A 23,445-nucleotide genomic window follows, 5' to 3' on the forward strand; every position below is an offset into this window, starting at 1 on the left:
TTAGTGTGGAGATGTACAGAATCCCCTCTGTTGGCATTTATGTACGGGATCAATAAGGAACAAGAAGCCACTATGAAGAAATTGGACACCGCGTGGCCTCGAGATTTGGAAGGCTGAGGTTGTCCCCCTCCCCCCACAGAATCCTCGTCACCCTCAGATAGCAGCCTTGCCTTGACTCTTTCGTCTAAAAAGCCCATCTTTCCAATCTTTCAATAATAGAAGAGCTTAGGCTGTCCAAATTCCCCCACCCGCTCTCTCTCCCTAGGTTTGGCTCAGGTACATGGTGTTTACATTCCAGCTGATTTGACGTTAAATCATTATGCAAGAAATGATTGATTTTTATTCTTGTTAAAAGAATCACTCTTTTTTGTGTTCAGTTTGATAATAACTGTATGGTCCGAGACTGTAGCTTATAGTGATCAATATTGGTTGTTTTTTCATCTGTTTTATCTGTTCATTTCCTTCGATTCCATGTTATACTTTTGTTTCTTTTTGTTGAATGAAGTTAAAATTGCGTCTCTGATGCGATTTATTGCTCAAAGTTAGCATTTTTGTTGACCCATTTTCACATGCTTTTCTTTTTTGTTTGTTTGTTTGTTTTTTTTATGTTTCTCAGGGTTTCAGTTTTTGGGCTTTGAACACAGAAATTGCTCTGTTACTTATAAGGTTTGATTGTCTTTTTCATGTTTCTCAGGGTTATAGATTGAGACAGAAAGTGCTCTGTTACTTATGAGATTGTATTGAGGTGAGCCTTTTTGGGTTTTGGGTTTTAGAGTTGTGAACGTTTCTTACAATCTAGACGGCTATGGATCAACCTTTTAGAGGATTCTATGGTTCTACCGAAGGATTAAAAGCAGGTGATGAGACCCTTTTGGCGGTCTTGAATCAGAATCTTATTAACGGGTTCAAAATGGACAGTACCTTTCTTGATCAAAACTATTCAAGAATTCCTCTCTTGCCAGCTGATCCCATCCCTAGTAATTTGGAACTGACTTCGAATGTGAGCCCAGAGGGAGATTCCCACGAGGACTGTGATTTTAGTGATGTAGTTTTGAGTTACATAAACCAGATGCTTATGGAGGAAGATATGGAAGTGAGGACCTGCATGTTTCAGGAAGCTTGGCTTCAAGCCACCGAGAAATCATTGTATGAGGCCGCCCTTGGAGAGATGTATTCTCCAACACCTGATTATGGCCTGCCACCTAATGTTTATCAAAACCATGACACCCCAGATGGAAGTCATGCTTTGAATCACAGTGGTAACAATTCTACTACTAGTAGTACTAATGGTAACAACTCTGTGGATACTGGGTGGAATTTTTATTTGGATGAATGCAGCTCATCACGTATTGTTTCTCAGTCTAGCTCTCAGTCATCCTACAGCTCGTCTCTCAGCACTGGTAATGTTGTAGATGGGTCTGTTGATTCTCTAGTCAGCACTTTTAGAGTTCCTGAAATATTTTGTAAGAGTGAGTCTGCTATGCAATTTAAAAGAGGGTTCGAGGAAGCGAGTAAGTTTCTTCCCAATGGAAATGGTCTCATAGTTGATTTCGAGAGTAATAGTTTGTTATTTAAAGAGCTGAAGGAAGATGCTAAGGAGTTAGTTAAGGTAGAGGGGAAGAATGAGTGTCGGCACTCCTCAGATGGGTCGAGGAGAAAGAAGAATCCTCATCCTGAGTATATGAACTTAGAGGGAGGGAGGAGTAACAAGCAGTCAGCAGTCTATATGGAATCGACTGTGACTTCAGAAATGTTTGACATGGTTTTGCTAAACTGTGGAAAAGGTGACAATCCTCTTTGGGAAGGTTTGCAAAATGGGAATGTGCTGCAGAATGGTCAGTCCAAAGGGTCAAATGGTGGAAAGGCCCGTGGGAAGAAGCATGGAGGTAAAAAAAAGGATGTGGTGGATTTGAGAACTCTCTTGACACTATGTGCACAAGCTGTTGCATCCATTGACCAGAGGAGCACTAATGAGCTACTGAAGCAGATCAGACAGCATTCTTCTCCTACGGGGGATGGGATGCAGAGAATGGCCCACTATTTTGCTAATGGTCTTGAGGCACGCATTGCTGGTTCTGGTACTCAGATCTATACTGCCCTCATTGGCAGGTTAACATCAGCTGCCGATATCTTGAAAGCTTACCATCTGTTTCTTGATGCGTGTCCTTTTAAGAAGCTCGCAAATTTCTTTTCTAATAAGACAATTATGAGTTTAGCTGAGAAAGCAACAAGACTCCACATTGTTGAATTTGGTATTCTTTATGGTTTCCAATGGCCTTCTCTCATACAACGTCTCTCAGCTATGTCTGGCGGACCTCCTAAGCTTCGAATTACCGGGATTGATCTTCCCCAACCTGGTTTCCGACCAGCAGAAAGGGTTGAGGAGACAGGGCGCCGCTTAGCAAAATATGCAGAGACTTTTAATGTTCCATTTGAGTTCAATGCAATAGCACAAAAGTGGGACACGATCCAAATTGAGGATCTCAAACTTGACAATGACGAAGTGCTAGTTGTGAACTCTATTTTCAGATTAAGAAACATACTTGATGAGACGGTGGCGGCGGAGAGTCCAAGAGATATTGTTTTGAACCTGATCAGGAAGATGAATCCAGATGTTTTCATACTGGGTACCGTGAATGGGGCCTTTAGTGCCCCCTTCTTTATCACACGATTCCGTGAGGCTCTCTTCCACTACTCTACTATGTTTGATATGCTTGAGACTAATGTGTGCCGTGAGATTGAAGAAAGGCTGCTGATTGAGAAGGAAATATTTGGGCGAGAGGCTATGAATGTCATTGCATGTGAGGGCTCAGAGAGAATTGAGAGGCTGGAGACGTACAAGCAGTGGCAGGTCCGGAATCTGAGGGCTGGGTTTAGGCCACTCCCTTTGAACCGGGAGATTGTGAACATGGCGAAGGATAGGGTAAAATCAACTTACCATAAGGATTTTCTGATTGATGAAGATAGTGAGTGGCTGCTGCAAGGGTGGAAGGGACGAATTCTTTTTGCACTCTCTTCTTGGAGGCCAGCTAGTTAGAGGCATGATTGCTAATTATTCATTGAAGGTCAAGATCATGGGATTGACTTGCTCCCGTTTGTGCTATGACATTTTGTTCTGGTATTTCTGATGCATGAAGTCAAGGTACTGAAGTTTTCCGGTTTAAAGGAAAATTATTTCTCTTTCTTACTGTTATCTTTTTGTTGGTGTTTTGCATGGCTAGGCTAGTGAACTTAATATTGATAGTCGAATAATGTTTTGCTGAGCAGGTTAATTGGGAACAGAATGTACGTTGGCTGCTTCCTGCCCCTATCATCATGCTATGAAAGACCTATTCTTGAATTCTAGGTGGCTGAACCTCTCATTTTATTCTGAGATGAACAACGAATGCATCGCTTACCCTGTCTGCCCAAATATTTCTTGTATCTCAAGAGCTACCGATTTATACCTCTAAGAATGTATTTAAAAAAAGATCCTTGAGCAAGGTAATAGGTTTAACATATCATATTTATGAGCAGTGATCATGTCTAGGCCCCTCTTAGCAGTTTGTAGAAAAGTGAAGGAATATGAAGAATCTCTACAACAGAAGAAGGAACAATATCTTTTTGTTCTTCTTGTACTTACAAAAAAAAAAAAAAAACAATATCTTTGTTGTTCTTGTTATTTGAAGTTCTTGCTGACACTGCTTGGCATTTTTCAGTAACTGACCATCTTGTTCATATGGCTGCATATACATCTAGTAACTTTTTTTTTTTTGGGTATTGTTTCGTATTTCTCTATTTAAGGAAGATGTGTGGTTTTCTCATAGATTCAGTTTATATTAATTTAATGGTGAAAATTTTGTCACTTTTGCTTTCACATTTAGTGGCTTGTTTAATTTTTTAACGTGTGGTAGTGCAAAATTTGCAGGCCATTTTCTTATCAGAAAAGTGGAGCAGTTACATGTACTTAATCCTTGTGTAATATATTGGTTCTTTTTCCACTTTTATTGTATAGATTCATAGTATGAGATATAAGAGGATGTAGCAGGCCGGTGTAGCAAAAGGTCGGTGAATCCTTGTTAGTATTGACAATGTTGAATATATAAAATTGTTACCCCTGAGGGGTTATGTCAGCAGTTGACTAAGATGGTTGGGAAGATACCTAGTGGAGAGAAAGAGAGATAAAGCCACTTGCTTCATGAAAATGTCAATGTTTGCTTTTCTTTAATGTCATGAGGATATGTCCATTGCTTTTTCTCTAATCTGAAGTGATGTAAGTTAAAGATTGAACAAGACATCAAATTAATTGAAGGCATCTTTGACAATTATATTATGCATGAGGTTGATACAACACCTAATTCTACAAAGTAATATGTCTATTAAAGTCTGTCATTGGAGTAAATAAGCAACACTTACAGGCCCCGATATCAAGACCCCCACTCAATTATGGCACTAAAAGCCATTTTTGACGACCCATCGAACTCCTCTTTGAAAAATGGCCTTTACCTGCTCAGGGCAGGCAATTGAGAGAGGTTTTGAACAAGCTGTTGGGACAAATAAATCCCATCAAAAAACTTCTCACGATTGCAATAATACAGACTGCAGTCCAATAGACATTGAGCTTCTATTTGAGAACGACGTGCCGTCACATGCTGCCTATGTAAGCGGGACACACCCATACCTAGGTAGGCATTTTTACCTCGTACGTTCTGTTGGTCCCCCTCTGTCTTGCGTGTCTAGTCCCTCCTGCTGTTTCTTATTGGTATGTACATCTTGCTTTTTTGACCTTGTTTGGTAAGGGAGTGTGAGTTGGGGGTAGTAGTAAGAAGTGATATAAAATAAAAAGAATTTGTATGAAAAAGTGAAAAAATTTTGTATTGTAGTGAGTATTTTTATTTAAAGAGTAATAAAAAATTATTAATGTGATATAAAGTTAAAATATTTTGAAATTGATTATTTTTTTAAAAAGTGAAAGAGAGAGAATTTTCTCTCCCTTACCAAACATGCCCCCCTTAATCTGAATCACGCACAAGTTTGGAACATTGAACCCCTCATGAAAGACGTTGGCAAAAGTTCTTATTGGAAGCATTCTTGGGTTTAAGTTGGAATTACAATCCTTTTTTAAAAAACAAAATATACAATCGAGTTTAAAAAATAAAAAGAAAAATTCTTGACAGCTGACCAAATGGATAGATGAGAATGAGTAACAACTAATGTTGATATAATCTACGGCGCAAAGGCTCAAGACCCAATCAAATTAAAGGCCTATTCTCACGAGAGCTTTAAAAGCCCATAAAGAATTAGGAAGCCTGGTATGTCTCCTCTCTCATAGTACTCTCTTCGTTACAATGCTTGATGATTCCTACGCTTATGTAAAGAGATACGGTATTTACACAACTTTTATATAATAATTGCACAACAATGTTAATGTGTCCAACATTTTAAAAGGAAAAAAATATATATATATTGGACACATCAGTATTGTTGTGCAACTAACATATCTTTTATGTAAATGATTGATTTTGAGGACGACATGTCCAACTATTTCATGCAGCTTCTGTCCACTTCCCAAAGACTATGTAAAGACGGAGACTCAGTCGTTTTGCCTTCAAAGTTTTGTTTGAAAATGCAAGTGATCCAATTGTGTAGCCGTGTAGGTCATTGGGATGTGGCTACGTATGCAAGTGAGTATATGAGCTTCTAGGTAATGGGTTGGCTTTCGTTAAGGGTTTGTTTGTTTTAACGTAAAATGTTTTTTATTAAAAAATATTTTTTTAACATTTGAATCGTACAAAGAAATTAGTGATGATAACGGTGGTGGTTGCCGGCAACCTCAAAAGGAAATGACCGATGGCTTCCGACAACCTTCGACAACTTATGATTTTTGGCAAACTCCTGCAGCGACAAATATTAAACTCCGAGAGAGATTTCAACATTTCAATGTAATAATACATGTCGTTCTTTTAAGCTAAAGAAAAAAATGTAATGATTTATTGTCTATAAGGCAAAAGAGACATATCATAGTAAATGCACATACATATCGTTATGGACGATAAATCATAATATTTAATTAGGGCAAAAATGATTATTTTCAGATTTTAATTTTAAGATTTTTTTTATTAAAAGTGCTCATATCTATTTATTAGAATTGACGTGACAACTTAACGAAAACTGCGTTAAGTTTGAAAACAAAAAGTAATTTATAATTTTTTCTTACCACAAAAATATTACGATTATTGTTTATACCACATAGATCACCCATAAGAGCATTTTTAGTAGCCTCACTAAATTAGTTTTTTAGCTATTTTGGTGAGCCAATTTGATGAAAACTCTTAAAAACCACTCCCAGCAGCCTCACCATTTTAACCAAAAAAATTTGATGACTAAAATTACTAGTCAAATTAGACCAGACATTTTCACTCAACAACCCACTCACCAAATTTTGTTTCACATTTCTCTCTCACATGATTAGCACATTTTTTTCCTTTTTACTCTCATTTTCTTCTCTCATCTCCCATCTCTCACACGATAATGTCCTTATTTTATGGATATAAATGATTTTTTATAAAAATATTATATAGAGAAAAAATAAAGAAATATGAAAAAATTATTATTTAAATGGAATAGTGAATATTGACTAGTTAAAATGGTGAGGCTGCTGGGGAAATTTTAATAAAGTGGCTCATCAGAATAAAAAATAATAATTTTTAATTATTTTGGTGAAGAAAATTTGGTGAGGCTACTACCGCAATTTACCCAATTTCCCCCATAGATGCATTCGACTCCCAAAAGAAAGAAGGAATGACAAAACCCCGCTGAACCTCAAAAGGGTTTTAGATTACGAGAAGAAAGAAAGAGAGTAGATGAGTGGGGCAGGAGCACCAGATTTCTTCTACAGAGAGGCTCAACGTCTTGGCTATGTCGCTCGCTCCGCCTTCAAGGTGCTTTTTCGTTCATCTACGCCTTCCTTTCCCACTTCATTTTACTAATCTAAGTCTGTCTCTTTCTCTGTGCGTGTGAAACAGCTGCTTCAGATGCAGAAGCAATACAAACTGATAACACCTGGTTCATCCGTTCTCGACCTCGGCTGCGCCCCTGGTGCTTGGCTTCAGGTATTAATCTGCAAACTGTTTCATGGGTTTCGATGGGTATCTTTGTTTTTTGCTTTTTTATCTTTTATTTATTTTTTATTTTTTATTTATGGCTTTCATGGTTTTATGTCTTTATTTTCTTGTTGCAGGTGGCTTGCGAGAGTTTGGGTCCGCTCAAAAATGGTGGGGTGGTTGTGGGCATTGATATCAAGGTGTTGTTTTTTAATTCCTTGATTATTTAGTTGTTGTTCTGTTAGTGTTGGTCTCTATAATCATATTGATACTAATGGGATTCTTGGTAAAGGATTTAACTTTTGTAGAAAACAGTTTCTTTTTTTGCTCTTTTTTTTTTTCTTTTTTTTTTTTTGTAATGTTAATTTGTGAGATCTGGAGTATGCAGAGCAGAAGGTAAAGGTTCCTTCTCTTCACTGTGATGCAAGGGTTCAAACTGTTTCTGCTGATGTCATGAACCTCCCCAAAGACAAAGTTAGGGCACTCTCTCCTCAGGTATTATAATATGGCCCATATGGATATGGGTATCTGTAAGGTATTCTAATTCGACATATTTTATGGTATTGACTACTTTCCATCACAGCCTAACTCAATTAATGTTGGCAATGGCATGTAACTGAGTTACTTTCTTTCGGGTTGTCTTAGAGCATCAGTATCAAGCTCTCCAAAATTTTCTTAAAATTTAACTTAAATAATCTACTTTTTTTGATTTTATCTCTTACTTTTGAAAAATTCCATCCATCAAACTCTCTAAATATATCTCTATTTTAATTATATATTGTGTTTTTATTAGTTTTGACACCAACCAATTTAACTGTATGAACATCCTACCAAAAACAATCCCAACTACAATCAGCTACGCACAGAACCAAAATCTCAAAATTACACCATTTCAATTTCAAAACCCACAATTTCAAACACCAGCTTCGATCTCAGATCAACAAAAAAATCAAAGCAAGAAAAGATCTCTCCCAAGAATCTCCCTACAACCTACCGATCAAGACAAGCAGCAATCAAAAGAAAAAGAGAAAGAAAGAACGAAAAAAAACAAAAAACAAAAAAAAACCCAGAACCTAGATCCCACATTTCCCACTCAAACAATGCTACCAACAACAACCCGGATTTTCCTTCTTTTTTTCTTAGCAACCAAATGATGAAAACAGAGCATGTGAAAGATGGTGAGTACCCAAATCATCAAGGCCACAAACTGTGAAACCCAAATCGCCAAAAGACTTATTCTTTGTGAACCCATTAACGGATTTGAGCTTGCGGTGAGTGTAGACCGTAAATAAACTTTTTCAAACCCTAAATCAACTTTGGAAAGGGAAATTCAGGGTAAAATTTGGTTGCTTCTCACCTTTTTCATCGGTGAAGTTAGGGTTTTTGAGGTTGAGATCTTCGTCGTCGACGGCTCTGTCACCGGTTGCGTTGTCGGTGTTGAACTCAATCTCGTCCTCTTCCGTCCAAAGCCCACCTTGTAGCCTACGCGAGCTGGCCCAGTGCCTAGAAAATCAGTGGCTTGCTTCCTTTCGTTGATGGCTTGATGCAGAGGAAAGGGACAGAGATGTTGCGGGAGGAAAATGACAGAGAGATCTTGCGGGAAGAATGTGAAGAAAGGCGCGAGAATGAGAAAAAATAATAAAAAATAGAATGGCGTGGAGATTTTGGGCGTTAAATCTAGAGAAGGATTCTGACAAGAAGTATTTTGGTGAAAGGATGGAGAGCTTGATGCAGAGGTGATTTTGAGAAGTTTCACCAAAATTTGGTGAAATGTTTGAAATGCCGAGTTCAATACAGAAGGCCTTAAAGCCATAATCTTTGCCATTCTCACCCACCAAGGAAATAGTAAATCTTTGCAATGGTCCAAGCTTGGTTGAGGGTGTTACTTAGGATCCAATTAAGATTGAATGAAACCATCCCCCTATGCATCCGGTCTGGCTTCTATAGCCTCTATAATCTCATCAGCCTTCAAATGAATAAGGCTTAGGATACTTCTTAAGTGTTGCACTATACATGGATACAGGCCTAGCTGGGGAATATTCATCCTAAAATGCTTGGCCAGAAGGCTAGTAGAGAAAGATAAGAATGGATGTACTCTGTAGATGATTTTTTATTTTTTTTAACTCGAATTTTCATTTACCCGAAATAGAATGGCTTAGTTAATGTAAAGGTTCCTAAGTTTGGGGCCAACCCAAACTTCACGGGAACCTAATTTTCTGGAATTGTCAAACTATATTTTAAAGTTTAATTAACATGCAGCATGGTCTATTAGTTGATTCTCTCCAATATGTTTGCCTCGTATTGATCTACTCCTTGCCTACTATGAGGTTGGCATTTAACCTCACCACTGCCTTAGTGTGTTTGAACCTTGTAACGTTACACCTCAGATATGAGGGATTAGTTTCTCTCAAGGCAAAGATTTCTGGGGTCTCTTCTCTTTCTCTCTCCTTCTAGTGTAGGCATACTGATGATTTTTGTTTGCCTCTTGTGCAGCAGAGAGGCTTTTCTGTAATACTCTCAGATATGTGTCCCTTGGTTTCCGGAATCACAACAAGGGATGCAGCTTTATCAGTTGAGTTAGGAATGCGAGCACTTGATTTGGCTGTTGGTGGGGCTGCATTACCTAATCTGGGTGATGAACTGGATGGCTCAGCCTCTGATTCAGATAATAACGGTGTACTGAAAGCAGGGGGCCACCTTGTCATAAAGCTTTTGGAGAGTGAAGATGTGCAAGGTTGTATTTTATTTCTTAAATCTTGATTTCTTTTTTCTGCTGATTTGTTGAAGATGTGCAAGGCTGGATTTTATTTCATAAATCTTGATTTCTATTTTCTGCTGATTTGTTTGCATATGTTTCTTTCTTCTGCCCTTTTGCTTTACAGAATTCAGGCGCATATGCAAGCCACTCTTCAGAAAGGCATCCTGGCTGAGGCCTAAAGCTACAAGATCATCATCGAAAGAGATTTATTTGATATGTCAAGGTTTGCAGTCAAAAGCAAGGGTGTAGATTTTTTGTTCTAGATTTGGCTTCTAGCACCATACGCACGTAGCCAGAAGTAAAAAATAGCTGGGCAAATCATGTTTTGGCAAAGTGGTTCTATTATTGTAGGAGGAAATATATAGCACTTTGTAACCTTCAATACCATGTTTATTAATTTTATATGGGAATAAATGCAAGAAGCTTGCAATTCCCAACCATAACTCACATGTAAGAAGCCTGCAATGTCATTTTGAATCGTTTCTTGTTATCATGCACAGGCATTTCCATTTTGACCGCTATATCTTATATGAATACGGCTAAGTGGTAATGCAATATTCGTTATGAATTGCACCATAAATGGTGATAATTGAGGTCCCCTGTAATTCCTTGGAATTGCAAGTGTTTGTAATTTTTTCAATTCAGGTCGTTCATTCAAATTAAATGGCCTGGATTGAGCCCCTTAAGCATTAAAAATGAAAAACCAAAAGAAGTTAAGGGGTGATTGGATCATCTTGGCTGTCCCCATAGCTAGCTTGAAGGGGCCAATCACTCCCTAGGTTTGTGGTGGTCGATCGACCATCTTTCACCATTTGAGGAGGTAATCGACCATTACTTGGGCGTGGGCGACCAACCCTTCACTCTAACCACCCCCTAATTTCTTCTGTTCTTTTTTATTTTTATTGCTTACATGCCTCAACTTGGGCCATGTTTTGAATGAACATTTTTATTTTTATTTTTTATAGATGAGATGAAACAAAGAACATAAAACTAGGTCTACAAACTAACCAAAACAGTGCATACCAACAAGAATGGTAAGATATACAGGAAAATAAGAAAAAAGAAAACATAAACAGACCAACAAAAGAGTATACTGGTCTTAGCAACGTTACAAAGCAATTTCTATCCACAACCCAAGGGGGATCCTTGGGATGGAGCAAGTGAGATGGAATGGTGGCAGCATAACTAGTTGTAGCAGCCCTATGTGTGAAGTTGTATGTGCGGCTAAGAACACTCATATTCATCTTGGTTTCTGATCAGCTTCTTAAGAAGTTGGGAAAAAAAAAAAAAAAAACTTAACTATCAAAAAATGAGTTCCCTACAAGAACTGAAAGACAAATAACATTAAAGTGGCCCAGATTTAGATTTTGAGGTCTTCATACGCCATAAGGGGGCGCCATGTTCCACAAGTAGAGATCCAAAAGGCTTATGGTTAGAGGAAGCTATAAGATCTGTCACGAAATAACAAAAGGGATGTCAGTGCGTGCAACCCACGCAAAAGTAATGGTAGTTGGAGGGTGGAGTGGAAGCCAACCAGTGCGGTAGAGAAGAGCGTGATAAGAAGAGGATGAGGGAATGCGGTAGATATTGACTTACACTACCTAAGCAAGGGTGCCAAAAAAAAAAAAACTAAAGGATAAGATGAAAAGGAGAGAACCTGAGAGACGGTGTCCCTACAATTTTTTAGAATTACCTGAGCTAATGCAGTGATTTTAGAAACATGTATGCTTTTTAGAAGATTCCCGAATATAAGGGACTTAGTTAACAGTTGCTTGGGTCCAAGGATTGCCTTAAACGGTACTGAAATCATCTTATTGAGGCTAGGCCATACAGGTCATATGTTCCTTATGATCTTCTAACCATACAAGGGAGACTAGAGCTAATTTCTAACTCCATGGCAATCTAAATCGCTTCAATTTAGCATAGGCCATTGTTATTGTATTGAGCTTCTCGGTTAATTATGTTAGGCAGAAACTATTACAGTTTTGATTCCACCAGGTTATGATCTTCCCGGACCCTCACTGAAGAATGAAATTAGGCTCTGAAAAGGGACAATAGAAACTTTCGGGGTATGAGAGAGAAATTGCAAAATGTCATTGATGTACGAGTATTTTAAACAAGAAAAACTTTACAGATTTGAGCCTTAAACTGCAAACTGGGAAAAAAAAAAAAAAGGAGGAAAAAATAAATAGCAAATCCGTGGCTAATTATAAAATTACATTATCATATACAAAATAAATTAACACTTCCTTTTTCCACTATGTGAGCAAAATATTTAGCTTCATATGTGCAAAGAGTCTCTCATCGTATAAAGGTTCGTCCTAGTGACCAAAGACCTGTATCTTTAACTGGTGTCTGAAGAAACAATAGAAAACAGTAAAAATATTTGGTCAGAAAACAGTAAAAAGATAGAACCTACGAGTTAATCTTTACCAAATTGTGATTGGATCTGCAATTATCACGCTTACCGTTTTCATAGATGGGAAGACGTTCCAAAATCTGAGAGTTTCATCTCCCGCTCCAGTAACTATTGTCTGCAGGAGGAAATTTTCTTTTTTCTTTAAGCAATGGCATATGTAGTATATACTTTTTGTGTGTATTAAACAGATCAAGCGGGTCGACCGTTTATGCCAAACTCTAACCCTTTAATGTCATGTCGGGTTTGCAGATCGTGTAAAAAATCGACAGCCCAGTTTGTGCTGTCTGCATGTATACATGCTATCATAAATGCTTTAAACGAAACAATGCAATACCTGACCATCAGGTGATACTGCAAGGTAGAGTACTCGCATGCTATGTCCAGTTAGAGTTGCAACCTATCAAAGTCCAATTCAAAAGGACCATACAATTTTAGCAGTCTAGAATTTTTTAAGGTTATTTTACTTTAAACCAACAGTTGCAGACAGGTTACTGTGAAAATAAAAAGTTTAGGACTGAAAAGCTAATACCTTTGACAGTGATGGATACTTCCACACCATAATTTGATTCTGGGAATACCCATGAGTGCTTACTACTTCATTCACATTTTTACTCCACGCAAGATTGCAAACCTGAAGGGTTAAGGTCGCAAAATGGATTTTTTAGATCATTTTGGACGTTTACAAAAATTACATATGCGTTGGAACTTTCTTCAAATTTATAAAGAACCTAAAGGAAAAAAAAATACCTGGCTCCCCGTGTCAATACTGTTCAATTGGTGGCCGTTGGTGGTGTTCCAGAAGCGAATACATCGATCTGCTGTTCCACCTCCAGATGCAAGAAGGCCAGTTTGGTGGGGTGACCAAGCAATGGCCTTGACGGCAGCTGTGTGCTCTGTCAGTCTCAAAGCTGGTCGCTGAGAATGTTGGTTCCAGACCAGTAGCTGGAGTCACCAGTGAGACAATCGATTAGTGATTGACTAGAGGCACAGCTAAACACAGAAGGGGTAAGAGGAATGATGAAAAAGAAACAACAAAAACTAAGTGATAGCTACCTGATTATCATTGCCACCAGATGCAAGTTCCCTGTCATCATTGGACCATTTTAGCCCACATACCTGTTGCACTGAAATGTTAAGATTACTACCATTTAAAGAGGAGTCTCGGAAAAAACAGATATATGTTGAATAATAACATGTAATAGAGGATATGATCCTATATCAAGCTAAATGATAACAAAAGATTTGTATATACAAAGGGTTACTAGGAAATTTTCAGACGGCTTCACCTCAGACTTGTGACCAACTAGCTTGCTAACAAAGTCAGTTGGAACCCGAAGATCGTGTTGAAGTATGTTGCGGTCCCTGCTTCCAGAAGCTAATATGCGTGAATTCCATGCCAGGACTCCAGTTCTTGTTTGATGCCCTGCCATGGTTCGAACTTTCTTGCACTGAGTCCCATCCCAGACCTATAACAGGATCCACAACGCTAGTTAAATTCTCAACTCCATGAATTGTTAGAATATAAATTAAATGATTGAATTCATCCATTCCTATTGGCTTAAATTAAATTTAACATGGTATAAAAAACAAGTCACAAGTTCGAATCTTGTTTCTGTCATTCACCTCCCATTTCAATTAAATATTATACGTATTGTCATTAGGGCTCACTTATTAACGAGGAGTTTGAGCTCCCATGTGAGGAAAGTGTTAGAATATAAATTAAATTATTAAATTCATATCTTTCTATCGGTCTAAACTTTTGGAAAAACGGTAATTTTAACATTAATGACTAACAGAACATACTAGCCAGCAAATAAGAAGTGAATATAAAGGGATCATATGCCAGTTTAGAGAACTAGCTACCTGAACTTGACCAACATTTGTACCAATTGATATGTATGAACCCTCTCGGGTCCATTGTACTGAACACACACCGTCATGAGGTCCCAAGTCACACAACTTCGTCACCTGAGAACAGAACAGCAGGTTTGAATGTCAACACAACCATACAACTCACATTTTCTTTGTTCAAAGTGTTGTCAACGATGAAGTATAAATTTAAACTCACCTTGCTGTTTGAAGCACTCCACAGATAAACACAGGTGCCTAATCCAACTGCAAGGACATTTTGAGAGGACCAATCCACTAGGTTCAAGTAAAAGTCATCTTGAAGTGATGGGGCATCTAGAACCTGCAAACATTTAACCTTCAACGATCAATCGTTATCTATATTTTCCACTATATTATGCTCTTTATAATCTATTTAGGCTTTCTATCTCCCTCCCTGCTGAGATTCAGCTAGTTCATTTGCTCTCACTTGCATCTTGGTGCCTCAGTTCAATCATTTGGATCTTTCTTTAACACCTTTGCCTATTGAACAACCGTCAGCTTAGCTCCTAAGTAACTAAATATAGAAAATTTCAAATCTTAACTGAGCTAGAGTACTCACTCACATTGGGCTAGCCAAAATGCTATTTTATTTTAGCTAGGCTTGTAGCGAGAAAAAAAAAAAAAAAAAAAAAAAAAGGAGCAGAGATTACCTTATGGGGAGTCTTGGGGACCTTGCGAGGTGGCTTGGGAGGAGTCGAAGTCTCGGAAGAGAACCCACTATCATGACCTAAAATTGATGGAGAGTACGGCGAACTCGGCCCCGAGCTCTCGGTCTTGAACCTCAGCATATTCTTGCTGGGACTCATGGGCGACCCTGGACCTGCAGGAGAAAAAGACCCAAAATCAGACCCGAAAAGTTCCATTCTCAACAACCTCGAATACGACTCGTTTCCCCCTTCTTTAGCTGGCGACGCCTTCTCGATTAGCCCGAAAGTGTGAAGCCTCGATGACGATCTGCAGGGTATGAATCTGTCACTACACGTCGAAGATTTCGAGGGCGACGACAAGTTTGATATCGTTCGAGGCGATCCCAGGTTCGGCACTGCACGAAAAGAATCCGAAAATGTCTCGAGGCGCAGCGATGTCTCGGACATCCCAGACGGGAGATTGAGCCCGGGTTTTCTTGGTTGTGGTGAATCCATTTCAGGGTCGTCTTTGATCTTTTCGCTTTCTTTGAGATCCTGGGTTTCAGAGGGATAATAGTGGGTTCCCTATCGAGATCGACAAGCGGAACTGAGAAAGGCCTCTCTTCTGTAAGCAAAGCGGGCTTTGTTGGGGTTTTGTGTGGAGGAAGATTTGCAACGGTCAAAAATGGTAAGGTTTTATAGGAGCGAGAGAGAGGTCTTGCGAAAGGAAACGAGCTCCCCATGAAAACATTCTCAACGGTCAAATTTTACATAAATCAAGCTCGTCCAAGCTGGCAATAAGGTTTAGTTACAAAAGTAGCCGTTGCTTCAGATCTCATTATTCTATTGCTTTGCGCTCCGCTGCACTTCTAGGCTGTTTTAATCTTCTTCATTTTATTTTTATTTATTTTTATTATTATTAAATAGACAATATGGAGCATCTTCTTTGTAATTCATAGGTTTCAAACACAATTTTTACAAAATAACTGACTTATCAAAAGCCATAACGTGTTTCGCACACCAAATATAAAGAATAAAATTACAGATTAAGATCCTCTCCATTTCAACTAAAATAAAGAATTCATTTTATGCTTCGAATTAGATTTCATAGATTAAAGGTATAGTATCCATGACTATGATAATAAAATCCGATTGTTAATTAATTAATGATATGTTTGTTAATGCGTTTTGAAAGGTGTTCATTATTTTTGGTTTGATAAAGTGTTGTAAAAGCAGTTTTTGTGTTTTTGTTTTAACTTCTTTTTTTTTCTTTTTTTTCTTTTTTTTTTTTTTTAAATCAGAAAACAAAAGAGAGAAGAAAAAACTTCAATAAACAAAGCACAATCTTTTTTAGTAAGGATGATGCGGTGTGCACTGTTAAGCTTGTAAAAAATTGTAAACATTGTCATCACATATATACATACATGACTTAAAAGTCCATAAAGGAAATGGCACATCTGAAGGGTACCTAAATCTAACGAGTCCATCACACCCAGCCGTCATTGCAAATAAGGTCATACTTGCCCTGCATGGAGTTTCTATGTAGTGGTTTCCAAAGATCAAATCAAAGAAAGGGGCTCAACTATTAATCACAGTAGCCAACTTGGCCTGTAAGCTGCATCTTGCTCGGAAAACATGAGCCACCCAGATAGCTAAGAATTTTCTTCCAAGGATTTGAAATTCAGAGGTACATAAGCATAAAACCAGCTGCTCAACTATGGGGTCAGAGATTACTGAGAATCAAGTGGCAAGCTACCCATTTGCACAAACACGTCAGACAATCAATTGGAATTAGATAAGAACAATATCAACAGCCTGTATGCATCAATGCTTAACAGCAGCAATAGAGGTGAAGGCAGGACCTCACTGGAGTTCAAAAATTAGTCTAGAATTTAATTAATTTAGTGTAATCTAATGTAAAAGAGAATATACATTAATGCATTGTGATCGAATCATTTATAATGTATACTGCAATTGGTATTGGTGAAGCCAATCTTCACCCTTCTCATAATAATCCGCTTTACTGAAAGTTTGTGTAGGAAATTGTGAAGCAGCAGCGTAAGCCGCAGCCCCACGCCATGCATCAAGAACTGGATCCAGTGCTCTTACCACCCTTATAGGTGACCCACATGGCCTAATCATCCGAATTCTGTCTACCAAACGCTCACTAATACCAGGGAAAAGACAACTCCCACCGGTCATAAGTATTGAACTGGTCAGTCTCTCCTCCACACCTTGGCCCACAGATGGCAACCTCCTTATTGAGACCCCAGCCATCTCATCTAACCCTGCCTGATCCACCCCTATCCAGTTGGGACGAAATAAAATTTCAGGGCATCGGAACCTTTCAACACCAAGAATGATCTGGAAATCTTCCTTGGTGAGAGGACGAAGCCGTGGTGCTTCAACAGGTTGAGAGGTTCCTAATTCTGCTGGCTTGGGAATGAATGTTGGATCTACTTCCTGCAATGGTATTAGTCCATTAAGACATGTACCAATACTAAACAATCAAAGACCAAAATAATAGTTGCAGATATAGATTCAATTAAAAAATGAAAACTGACCTGGAGCCTAGAAGAGATACGAGCCAGTTCTGCTTCATCCTGATCTAGTCCCTCATCATCATGATCATTATCTTTGCTCATCAGTTTGTAGAGTTGCCAATCTTCATCCCTGGCACCAAAAGTATCCTCACCCTTTCCTCGATCAAAGGCTGCTGTAGTTAAAAGGCGCATCCTTTCCCTCTGGGCTGCATTCAATCTCTCACCACGACCAACACCTCCAGAAAAATTATTTCCATTTGTATGGTTCCCATTTGTCTTGAGTCGTTTCCGCTGCTCAACTTTCTCAGAAAGATCTTTATACCTAGTACGCAACTGCTCTAAATAAAGCTCTGGGTTCTCTCTACACAAACAAGAAAGAGAAATACAATGAACAAATAGAAGGTATTTCATTTAAAGAAATCTATACTACTAATCATGTATTGAGTAAAGCAATCATTCTTAAAACCTAAGCATTATACTTAAATCCAGACACAATGGGAGATGCTTTTCCCTGCTCCTTTCTCCCTTTTCCTCGGCAACCCTAGCTCAATTCAACTATATAAAGCCTTACTTTCAACTACAAAGGCTTATCCTTTTCTCCTTAACACACGAACATAATAAATATAAAATAAAACAATCCTCAGCCCTACACATACAAGCGTTTTTCTTCATCTTGTTGATTTTTCCTTTCGCGTTCTAATTCCGATTCAGAGCGTTTTTGTTTAGCTCGCTGCCGGCCTTCAGATGTGGTTTTAAGAAACAACTGCCTCCTCTTTTCCTTGAGCTGCCAAATGCCCAAAACAAAGTGAACATATACCATTAATCATGAGAAAACTTGATAAAAGGGGGCAGAGCTATTAAGTAGCTGGTTTCCAAGACGGCATTGCAACCATAAGGTTGCATTTTCATATCCATCAGAAGCTCTAGCATTCAAATTCATAAAACTTTAGAATTCAATGGCCAAGATTCAAAATAAAAGTAAGACCTAAGAACTATAAATGTTAGGTTATATATAAACTTCAGAATAAATGTTGGGGAATAGGGCTACATAAATAGGTGCTTGCAGCAATGATTTCTCGTAGGTTATTCCCTGTGTCTTTGTTTCTATTGCAATCTATCTCATCGCATCACATTCTGTTATGCGATATTTGGGAATCACCATCCATACCTTGGTGTAGGTTTGGCATAAACCTTTGTTCCATAGTCTGACAAGAGGTGTATATTCATGTGTTGCTCCTTGTTGGTCCCGAGGGAGGGAGGAGGCTAGGTTATATCTAGAAAGTACAACCAATGGCAACTTAAAAGCAAGGAGGTTTATGATCAGCCATTTGCTATAAAGGCATACCTGCTCTGGTGTCAGCATGTCATCGGGGATATTGATGAGAGGAAACTTTTCGCCTGTGGCAGGATCTGTCTTCTCCTCAGCTTCAGCTAGGTCACCCTTTGGTTCACCTTTTGCTTTTCGTAAAGATTGGGTGACTTTCACGAGGGCAGCTTCTATTTCCTGCTTGGAGACATAGCCAGTCTCTGACAGGAAAGATGGAATATCATTCTCTTCCACTTGTTCGAGCTGCTGTAAAAGAAATCCCAAATCATGCAATTCATTTTCTAGTTCATTTATCCTAGATGACCTCTTTGCCTCAGCCATTTCTCGCAACCGTTGACCTTGTTTCTCCTTTATGGCTGCCTTTCTTGCAATCTCCTCTTCTGAAGGAGCCTCCTCAACTGGTGGTGGAGTCCATGGAAGCTGCCAACACCTAGTTTTATCTTCAGCTTCCTTGGCCCCTTTCTGTCACAAAATTGCCATAGTTTATTGTCAGAGATTGAAAAGGATAATGGGAGGAAAAGAGCCATACACATTACCTGAAACAATCGGGCTTCTGAAAAATAATCCGGTGCAATATAACAATGCTCCATCTTCAGGTCTTCAACCTTCTCCCATGTAAACCTGGCCCTGTTGCATTTAAACAAACACTCAGAAGCTTTGCACAAACAGTACTGAACAATAGAAGCAGAACCTTAATAAATTTTGTACTTACATGTGATGAGGGTATTTAAGTGAAAGAAGTTGCTTCAAGTAATCAGTGATGTGGTATCCACCAATATTAGTTCGGCAGCTTCCATTATAAATAGGCTCCCCATCAATAAACTGAGAGTCAAGATGAAACACAATAATACACCAATGTTAATGCTCTTTTCCTTATTCTTTTTTTTTTTTTTCCTTCTTCCTTTTTCTCTCTCCATTTTGCAGTAAAATTAAAGGTAGTAACACTAATTACTAACAATGATGATGATGATGCACAATGAGAATCACATACAAAAGTTCCCAAGTAAAACTAATTCATTAATAATTTGCAATCATGCCAAGCTGTTATGGTTGCTCCAAAACATAGTTAAACATTAACCATGTAAATCCTGCATACATATTTATATAAGATGTCCGTTGCTTGAATAAATAATGCAAGGCTAAGAAACCATACCGGAATTACATGAGTTGTGTTAAATCCTGGACAGATAGCAAGACCATCTTTATCACAAACCCCAAGTCGTTGATTATACTTATAGCTGAATGCAGCATCAACACCAAATGCTGAGTAAATAGAAAGAAAAGACAGATTAATCAAGCCAGCATTAGACACATTAAAGGATCAAAAGAGGACTAAAGCCAGTATAAAAGCATTTCCAAAGGAAGTGGGAAGGCATATAAAATATAACATAACAGAAACAACAATGCCCTCTGATCAGGCCCAATGCTTACACAGGCAAGGGCATGCCCTCCTTATGCAGCTCTTGAGCCAGCCCACTACGGATGTTCAAAGTTTGATGTAGTAGTTAGTGATAGTACCTACAGATGGAACTCCATAAGTCTCAAAAAGAAGCTCTGCCATTTTACTACGGGATTGAACAGGGTTGCATATGCATTCTGTGATCAGGACAGGATGATCAATCTGTTCTGCCCTCAAGTGAAGATAAAATCAAGAAAAAGATCTCATGAGTATGTTGGCACATCCGAAACCTTTTTTTTTTGATAAATAAAATGAGATGGGGGGAAGTAAATAAATGTGGAGACCTTAATTACACAGAATAAAATATTTGGCATAAAGCAACCATGCCAGATGCATTGTACAATAATATAGAAAATAAAAATATTGTATGGCATATCATGCATGTATCTATTAGCACCAATTTTACAGCTTGACTTCACTCTTTGTTTCATGTCATTCCCAATGGTCTCCAAATACCGCAGATAGCTGAAGATGAATTTATTAGAATTCAAGTCCAGATTAATCTTATTTGGGAATTAAAAAAAAAAAAAAATTATCTAGTAACCATCCATTTCATTTGAAAACTCCCAAAGTCAATACCATGAATGCAAACCACAATTTTTACCAAATTTAATAGAAAACCACAATGTAAAACAATAAGTTTGCTGAATCAAAAGTCTTAACTATAATAGCACTACACATGACTGGAAACAACCACCAGCCTCAATCTTAACAAGAAACCATGGGACAATAGAAAACCACTGAACATACCAAAAACAGATTGGCAAAAATTAACCCTTCAACAGTGAAAATCCTAAAACATCAATATGTATCAAAATTTGTCCATTTTCATGATACCTCTGATCCATTTGCACCCATCCGATCAAAGCCGAAGTCAAGAATCTACAGATGCAAGAAAATATTAGTGAGGCCACCATTCATGACACGCATTCATGCACACTATAGTAGCATAATATTTACTTTTCTGGATAAAGGAAAAGTAGCATAAGATACTAGTCTGGGTCGAAATCTCTCTATAAGGTTTTCAATCAATATTGCCATGCTATGTTGTGGGGAAAATGTTAGAGAACAAAAAAAGGATCTCATCTGACCAATTTAAAGATTCTAAAATGGGTGTTTCACAATTCACACAATTTAATGTGTATGTTACAGAAAGGAGCTAGGAGTTTTGCACTAACTCATTTAGCTTTCCCAGGTTTCAACAAGTTCGTTTTATTTATTTGTTTGCCCTCTGGTATACCCCGCCAACCCCCAAAACAGAATTCTCTGTTTAAGTAGAGCGACAATGATAAGTTTTGATAAGCAGAAAATCCTGTACTCATAAAATACATAGTAAAGAAAGAAGAACAAGCTTACATATTCCATTATTTCGAACTGATAAACAACATTGCTATCAAAAGCCGAGCGAGGTCCTGAGCGAGTGCAATCGAAGTACTTCAACAATGCAGGGTCATGGTCACCAACAATAGTGACAGTTTCACCTGCAATACAAAGCAAAATCCCCATGCTGGAATTAAACACACACACTAGATAAATAAATAAACACAAGAAACAAAGTTTATTTAAACCTATCAAATCAATTTTACAGTGGGATACGAAATGCAAAGAGGCTCAAATTCAAATTTTCACTACTTCGTTCTGCCACTTTCTCAGAAGCCAACCGGAACCTAAGAATCTAAACACCCTCTTTCCCTCTCAAGAGAAAAGAAAAAACAAAACAAAACAAAAAATTTACAGAAAATGTGGGAATTAAGCGGTACCGGTAGCTTTATGCCGTGGCCTCTGAACAATGTTGCGGAAAATAACTCGAGGGTCTGTTTCTCCAGCCCATCTGAGCATTCAGGAGCACACAATAAAACACAGACAAAGATTACAAACACAGAACCAAATGAATCGTATACATATGTATAGGCTGAGTTAGGGTTTGTTTGGGGGTACCCGATACGGAAATAGGATGCGCCATTGTCGATGACGATGGGAGTGGTGGAGGGGATAAAACTGTAATCTGATTGGCGTTGAATTTGTGAAATGAACGGCATTTTCTTCAAATTTTTTTCCCTGGATTGGGATTCTGAGAATGAGGAATTAGGGTTTAGTGGAGCAGGGTCGGGTCGTGTGCCCAAGCTTGCTACGACCGAGACCAAAGCACATGCATAGTAGCAGCCGTGAGCCGGATTATTCAGAACCGCAAGCCGGCCGGTTCGAGTCACTTTCTTACTTTTGAAATTTGTGAGAATTGTAGAAGAGAAACAAAGGTTCAAAGAAAAATGTTAAGACTTACTCCCAAACCCTTACACCTAATTTTTTACACCCTAATGTGAAAATTTCCACATCAGACACCTAATTTTTTTTTTCTTCTTTTTAAAAACAAAACTCTCTCTCTCTCTCTCTCTCTCTCTCTCTCTCTCTATGGGGCAGTGAACCTCGGGACGACGGGATTTGGAAGGCCGACGGGATCGGGATGATGGGTCGGGACGCTCGGCCTGATTTGGATGGTTTGGGCTCTGGACGACATGGTTTTCTAGTCGGATCTAGGTTTGGATCGAGACACTAGACCAGATCTGGACGGCAAGGTTTTTTGCCGAATCTAGGTTTTCAACCGGATCTCTCAAACCCACACCGGTGTGCGTGGGTTCCGGCCGGATCTTTTCTGAGCTCAGTCACTGCCCGTCCATGGCCTTAAAAAATGGACGCTCGGCCGGAAATGGATGCTTGGCAGTGACTGTCTTGGAGGTGGCGGTGCCAGCGTGTTTCGGGGTGGTGTTGCCTGGTGGTTCGGGGGCACCAATCTTCCTTGTGTGCCTGAGAAGAAAACCAAAAATAAAAAAAAAAAACAAAAAATTGATGTAGAATGCCACATCATGGTGTAAAAAATGGGTGTAAGCTTTTGGGTGTGAGTGTAGCAACCCTCAAGTTCAAATATAAGTGTAAATGTGTAATAGCTCAGAGGTACTTATGGTTATACCCTATAACAATTCGTCGCCTTCGTTTTAAAAAGTATTACAGATGGCACTTGTCTTTAATGTATATTATTAGTTGGTACTTCCGTCAGTCCTTTGTCCATTTTTTTAGTGAATCTCCATGTAACTCACCTTAGAATGCCGACATTATCTCGGTTGCCACATTGCCACATATCATATATGATATTTATGCCCCATGGCCCTTGGGGGTGATTTGGCCAACTCTCAAGTTTTTTTTTTTTTTTTTTTTTAAAAAAAAGGTAATTTTTTATTATTTTTCACATCCTACGTGACATTGAATGCATAATTATCGTACGTGATACTTGGCCACGTGGCAATCGACATATGTGTTGGCATCCTAAAGTAGGTAACATGGATGTC

The 23,445-nt window shown here is 38.5% G+C and overlaps 4 protein-coding genes across 6 annotated transcripts; 2 read left to right on the forward strand and 2 right to left on the reverse strand.

Annotated features, from left to right (window-relative positions):
* Positions 1-3,805, forward strand: LOC133864351 (scarecrow-like protein 14). The gene is made up of 3 exons (XM_062300651.1): positions 1-276; positions 695-3,142; positions 3,268-3,805. Exon 2 carries the CDS (start codon positions 806-808, stop codon positions 3,035-3,037), a length of 2,232 nt encoding a protein of 743 aa, XP_062156635.1. The 5' UTR covers positions 1-276; positions 695-805; the 3' UTR covers positions 3,038-3,142; positions 3,268-3,805.
* Positions 3,806-6,741: 2,936 nt separating this feature from the next.
* Positions 6,742-10,333, forward strand: LOC133863960 (uncharacterized). 2 transcript variants are annotated; one of them, XM_062300131.1, is made up of 6 exons: positions 6,742-6,920; positions 7,005-7,091; positions 7,220-7,282; positions 7,476-7,577; positions 9,576-9,816; positions 9,965-10,333. In XM_062300131.1, the coding sequence occupies exons 1-6, from the start codon at positions 6,843-6,845 to the stop codon at positions 10,087-10,089; spliced, it is 696 nt and encodes a 231-aa protein (XP_062156115.1). In that variant the 5' UTR covers positions 6,742-6,842; the 3' UTR covers positions 10,090-10,333. The 2 variants fall into 2 exon arrangements, with proteins under 2 accessions (XP_062156115.1, XP_062156117.1); XM_062300133.1 differs by having other exon boundaries at positions 9,579-9,816.
* A 1,673-nt stretch (positions 10,334-12,006) lies between these two features.
* LOC133863838 (B-type cell cycle switch protein ccs52B) lies at positions 12,007-15,497 on the reverse strand. The gene is made up of 10 exons (XM_062299956.1): positions 14,800-15,497; positions 14,328-14,450; positions 14,123-14,227; positions 13,546-13,725; positions 13,313-13,375; positions 13,007-13,201; positions 12,789-12,890; positions 12,594-12,656; positions 12,309-12,374; positions 12,007-12,195 (listed from the first exon to the last, which is right to left on the reverse strand). Exons 1-10 carry the CDS (start codon positions 15,289-15,291, stop codon positions 12,142-12,144), a joined length of 1,443 nt encoding a protein of 480 aa, XP_062155940.1. The 5' UTR covers positions 15,292-15,497; the 3' UTR covers positions 12,007-12,141.
* Positions 15,498-16,571: 1,074 nt separating this feature from the next.
* On the reverse strand, positions 16,572-22,268 carry LOC133864776 (actin-related protein 5). 2 transcript variants are annotated; one of them, XM_062301189.1, is made up of 12 exons: positions 22,043-22,268; positions 21,865-21,935; positions 21,461-21,585; positions 20,942-20,986; positions 20,164-20,266; positions 19,799-19,908; positions 19,358-19,467; positions 19,182-19,272; positions 18,664-19,107; positions 17,975-18,102; positions 17,340-17,679; positions 16,572-17,238 (listed from the first exon to the last, which is right to left on the reverse strand). In XM_062301189.1, exons 1-12 carry the CDS (start codon positions 22,141-22,143, stop codon positions 16,732-16,734), a joined length of 2,175 nt encoding a protein of 724 aa, XP_062157173.1. In that variant the 5' UTR covers positions 22,144-22,268; the 3' UTR covers positions 16,572-16,731. The 2 variants fall into 2 exon arrangements, with proteins under 2 accessions (XP_062157173.1, XP_062157174.1); XM_062301190.1 differs by lacking the exons at positions 21,865-21,935; positions 22,043-22,268 and having other exon boundaries at positions 20,164-20,271; positions 21,461-21,536.
* Between the last annotated feature and the right edge of the window lie 1,177 nt (positions 22,269-23,445).

Source organism: Alnus glutinosa, chromosome 3 (genome assembly GCF_958979055.1).
Source record: "Alnus glutinosa chromosome 3, dhAlnGlut1.1, whole genome shotgun sequence".
Lineage (NCBI taxonomy): Eukaryota > Viridiplantae > Streptophyta > Magnoliopsida > Fagales > Betulaceae > Alnus > Alnus glutinosa.

Coding starts and splice junctions, on each gene's coding strand:
- LOC133864351 (XM_062300651.1), top strand. CDS start 806: ATGGATCAACCTTTTAGAGGATTCTATGGTTCTACCGAAGGATTAAAA.
- LOC133863960 (XM_062300131.1), top strand. CDS start 6,843: ATGAGTGGGGCAGGAGCACCAGATTTCTTCTACAGAGAGGCTCAACGT. Junction 7,578..9,575: donor TTAGGGCACTCTCTCCTCAG/GTATTATAATAT, acceptor CCTCTTGTGCAG/CAGAGAGGCTTTTCTGTAAT. Junction 9,817..9,964: donor GGAGAGTGAAGATGTGCAAG/GTTGTATTTTAT, acceptor TTTGCTTTACAG/AATTCAGGCGCATATGCAAG.
- LOC133863838 (XM_062299956.1), bottom strand. CDS start 15,291: ATGGATTCACCACAACCAAGAAAACCCGGGCTCAATCTCCCGTCTGGG. Junction 13,202..13,312: donor CTGGTGGCAATGATAATCAG/GTAGCTATCACT, acceptor TGGTGACTCCAG/CTACTGGTCTGGAACCAACA. Junction 12,657..12,788: donor AGTATCCATCACTGTCAAAG/GTATTAGCTTTT, acceptor GGACTTTGATAG/GTTGCAACTCTAACTGGACA.
- LOC133864776 (XM_062301189.1), bottom strand. CDS start 22,143: ATGCCGTTCATTTCACAAATTCAACGCCAATCAGATTACAGTTTTATC. Junction 18,103..18,663: donor ACATGCTGACACCAGAGCAG/GTATGCCTTTAT, acceptor GGCATTTGGCAG/CTCAAGGAAAAGAGGAGGCA. Junction 17,680..17,974: donor CAAGATGAAGAAAAACGCTT/GTATGTGTAGGG, acceptor TTGTTTGTGTAG/AGAGAACCCAGAGCTTTATT.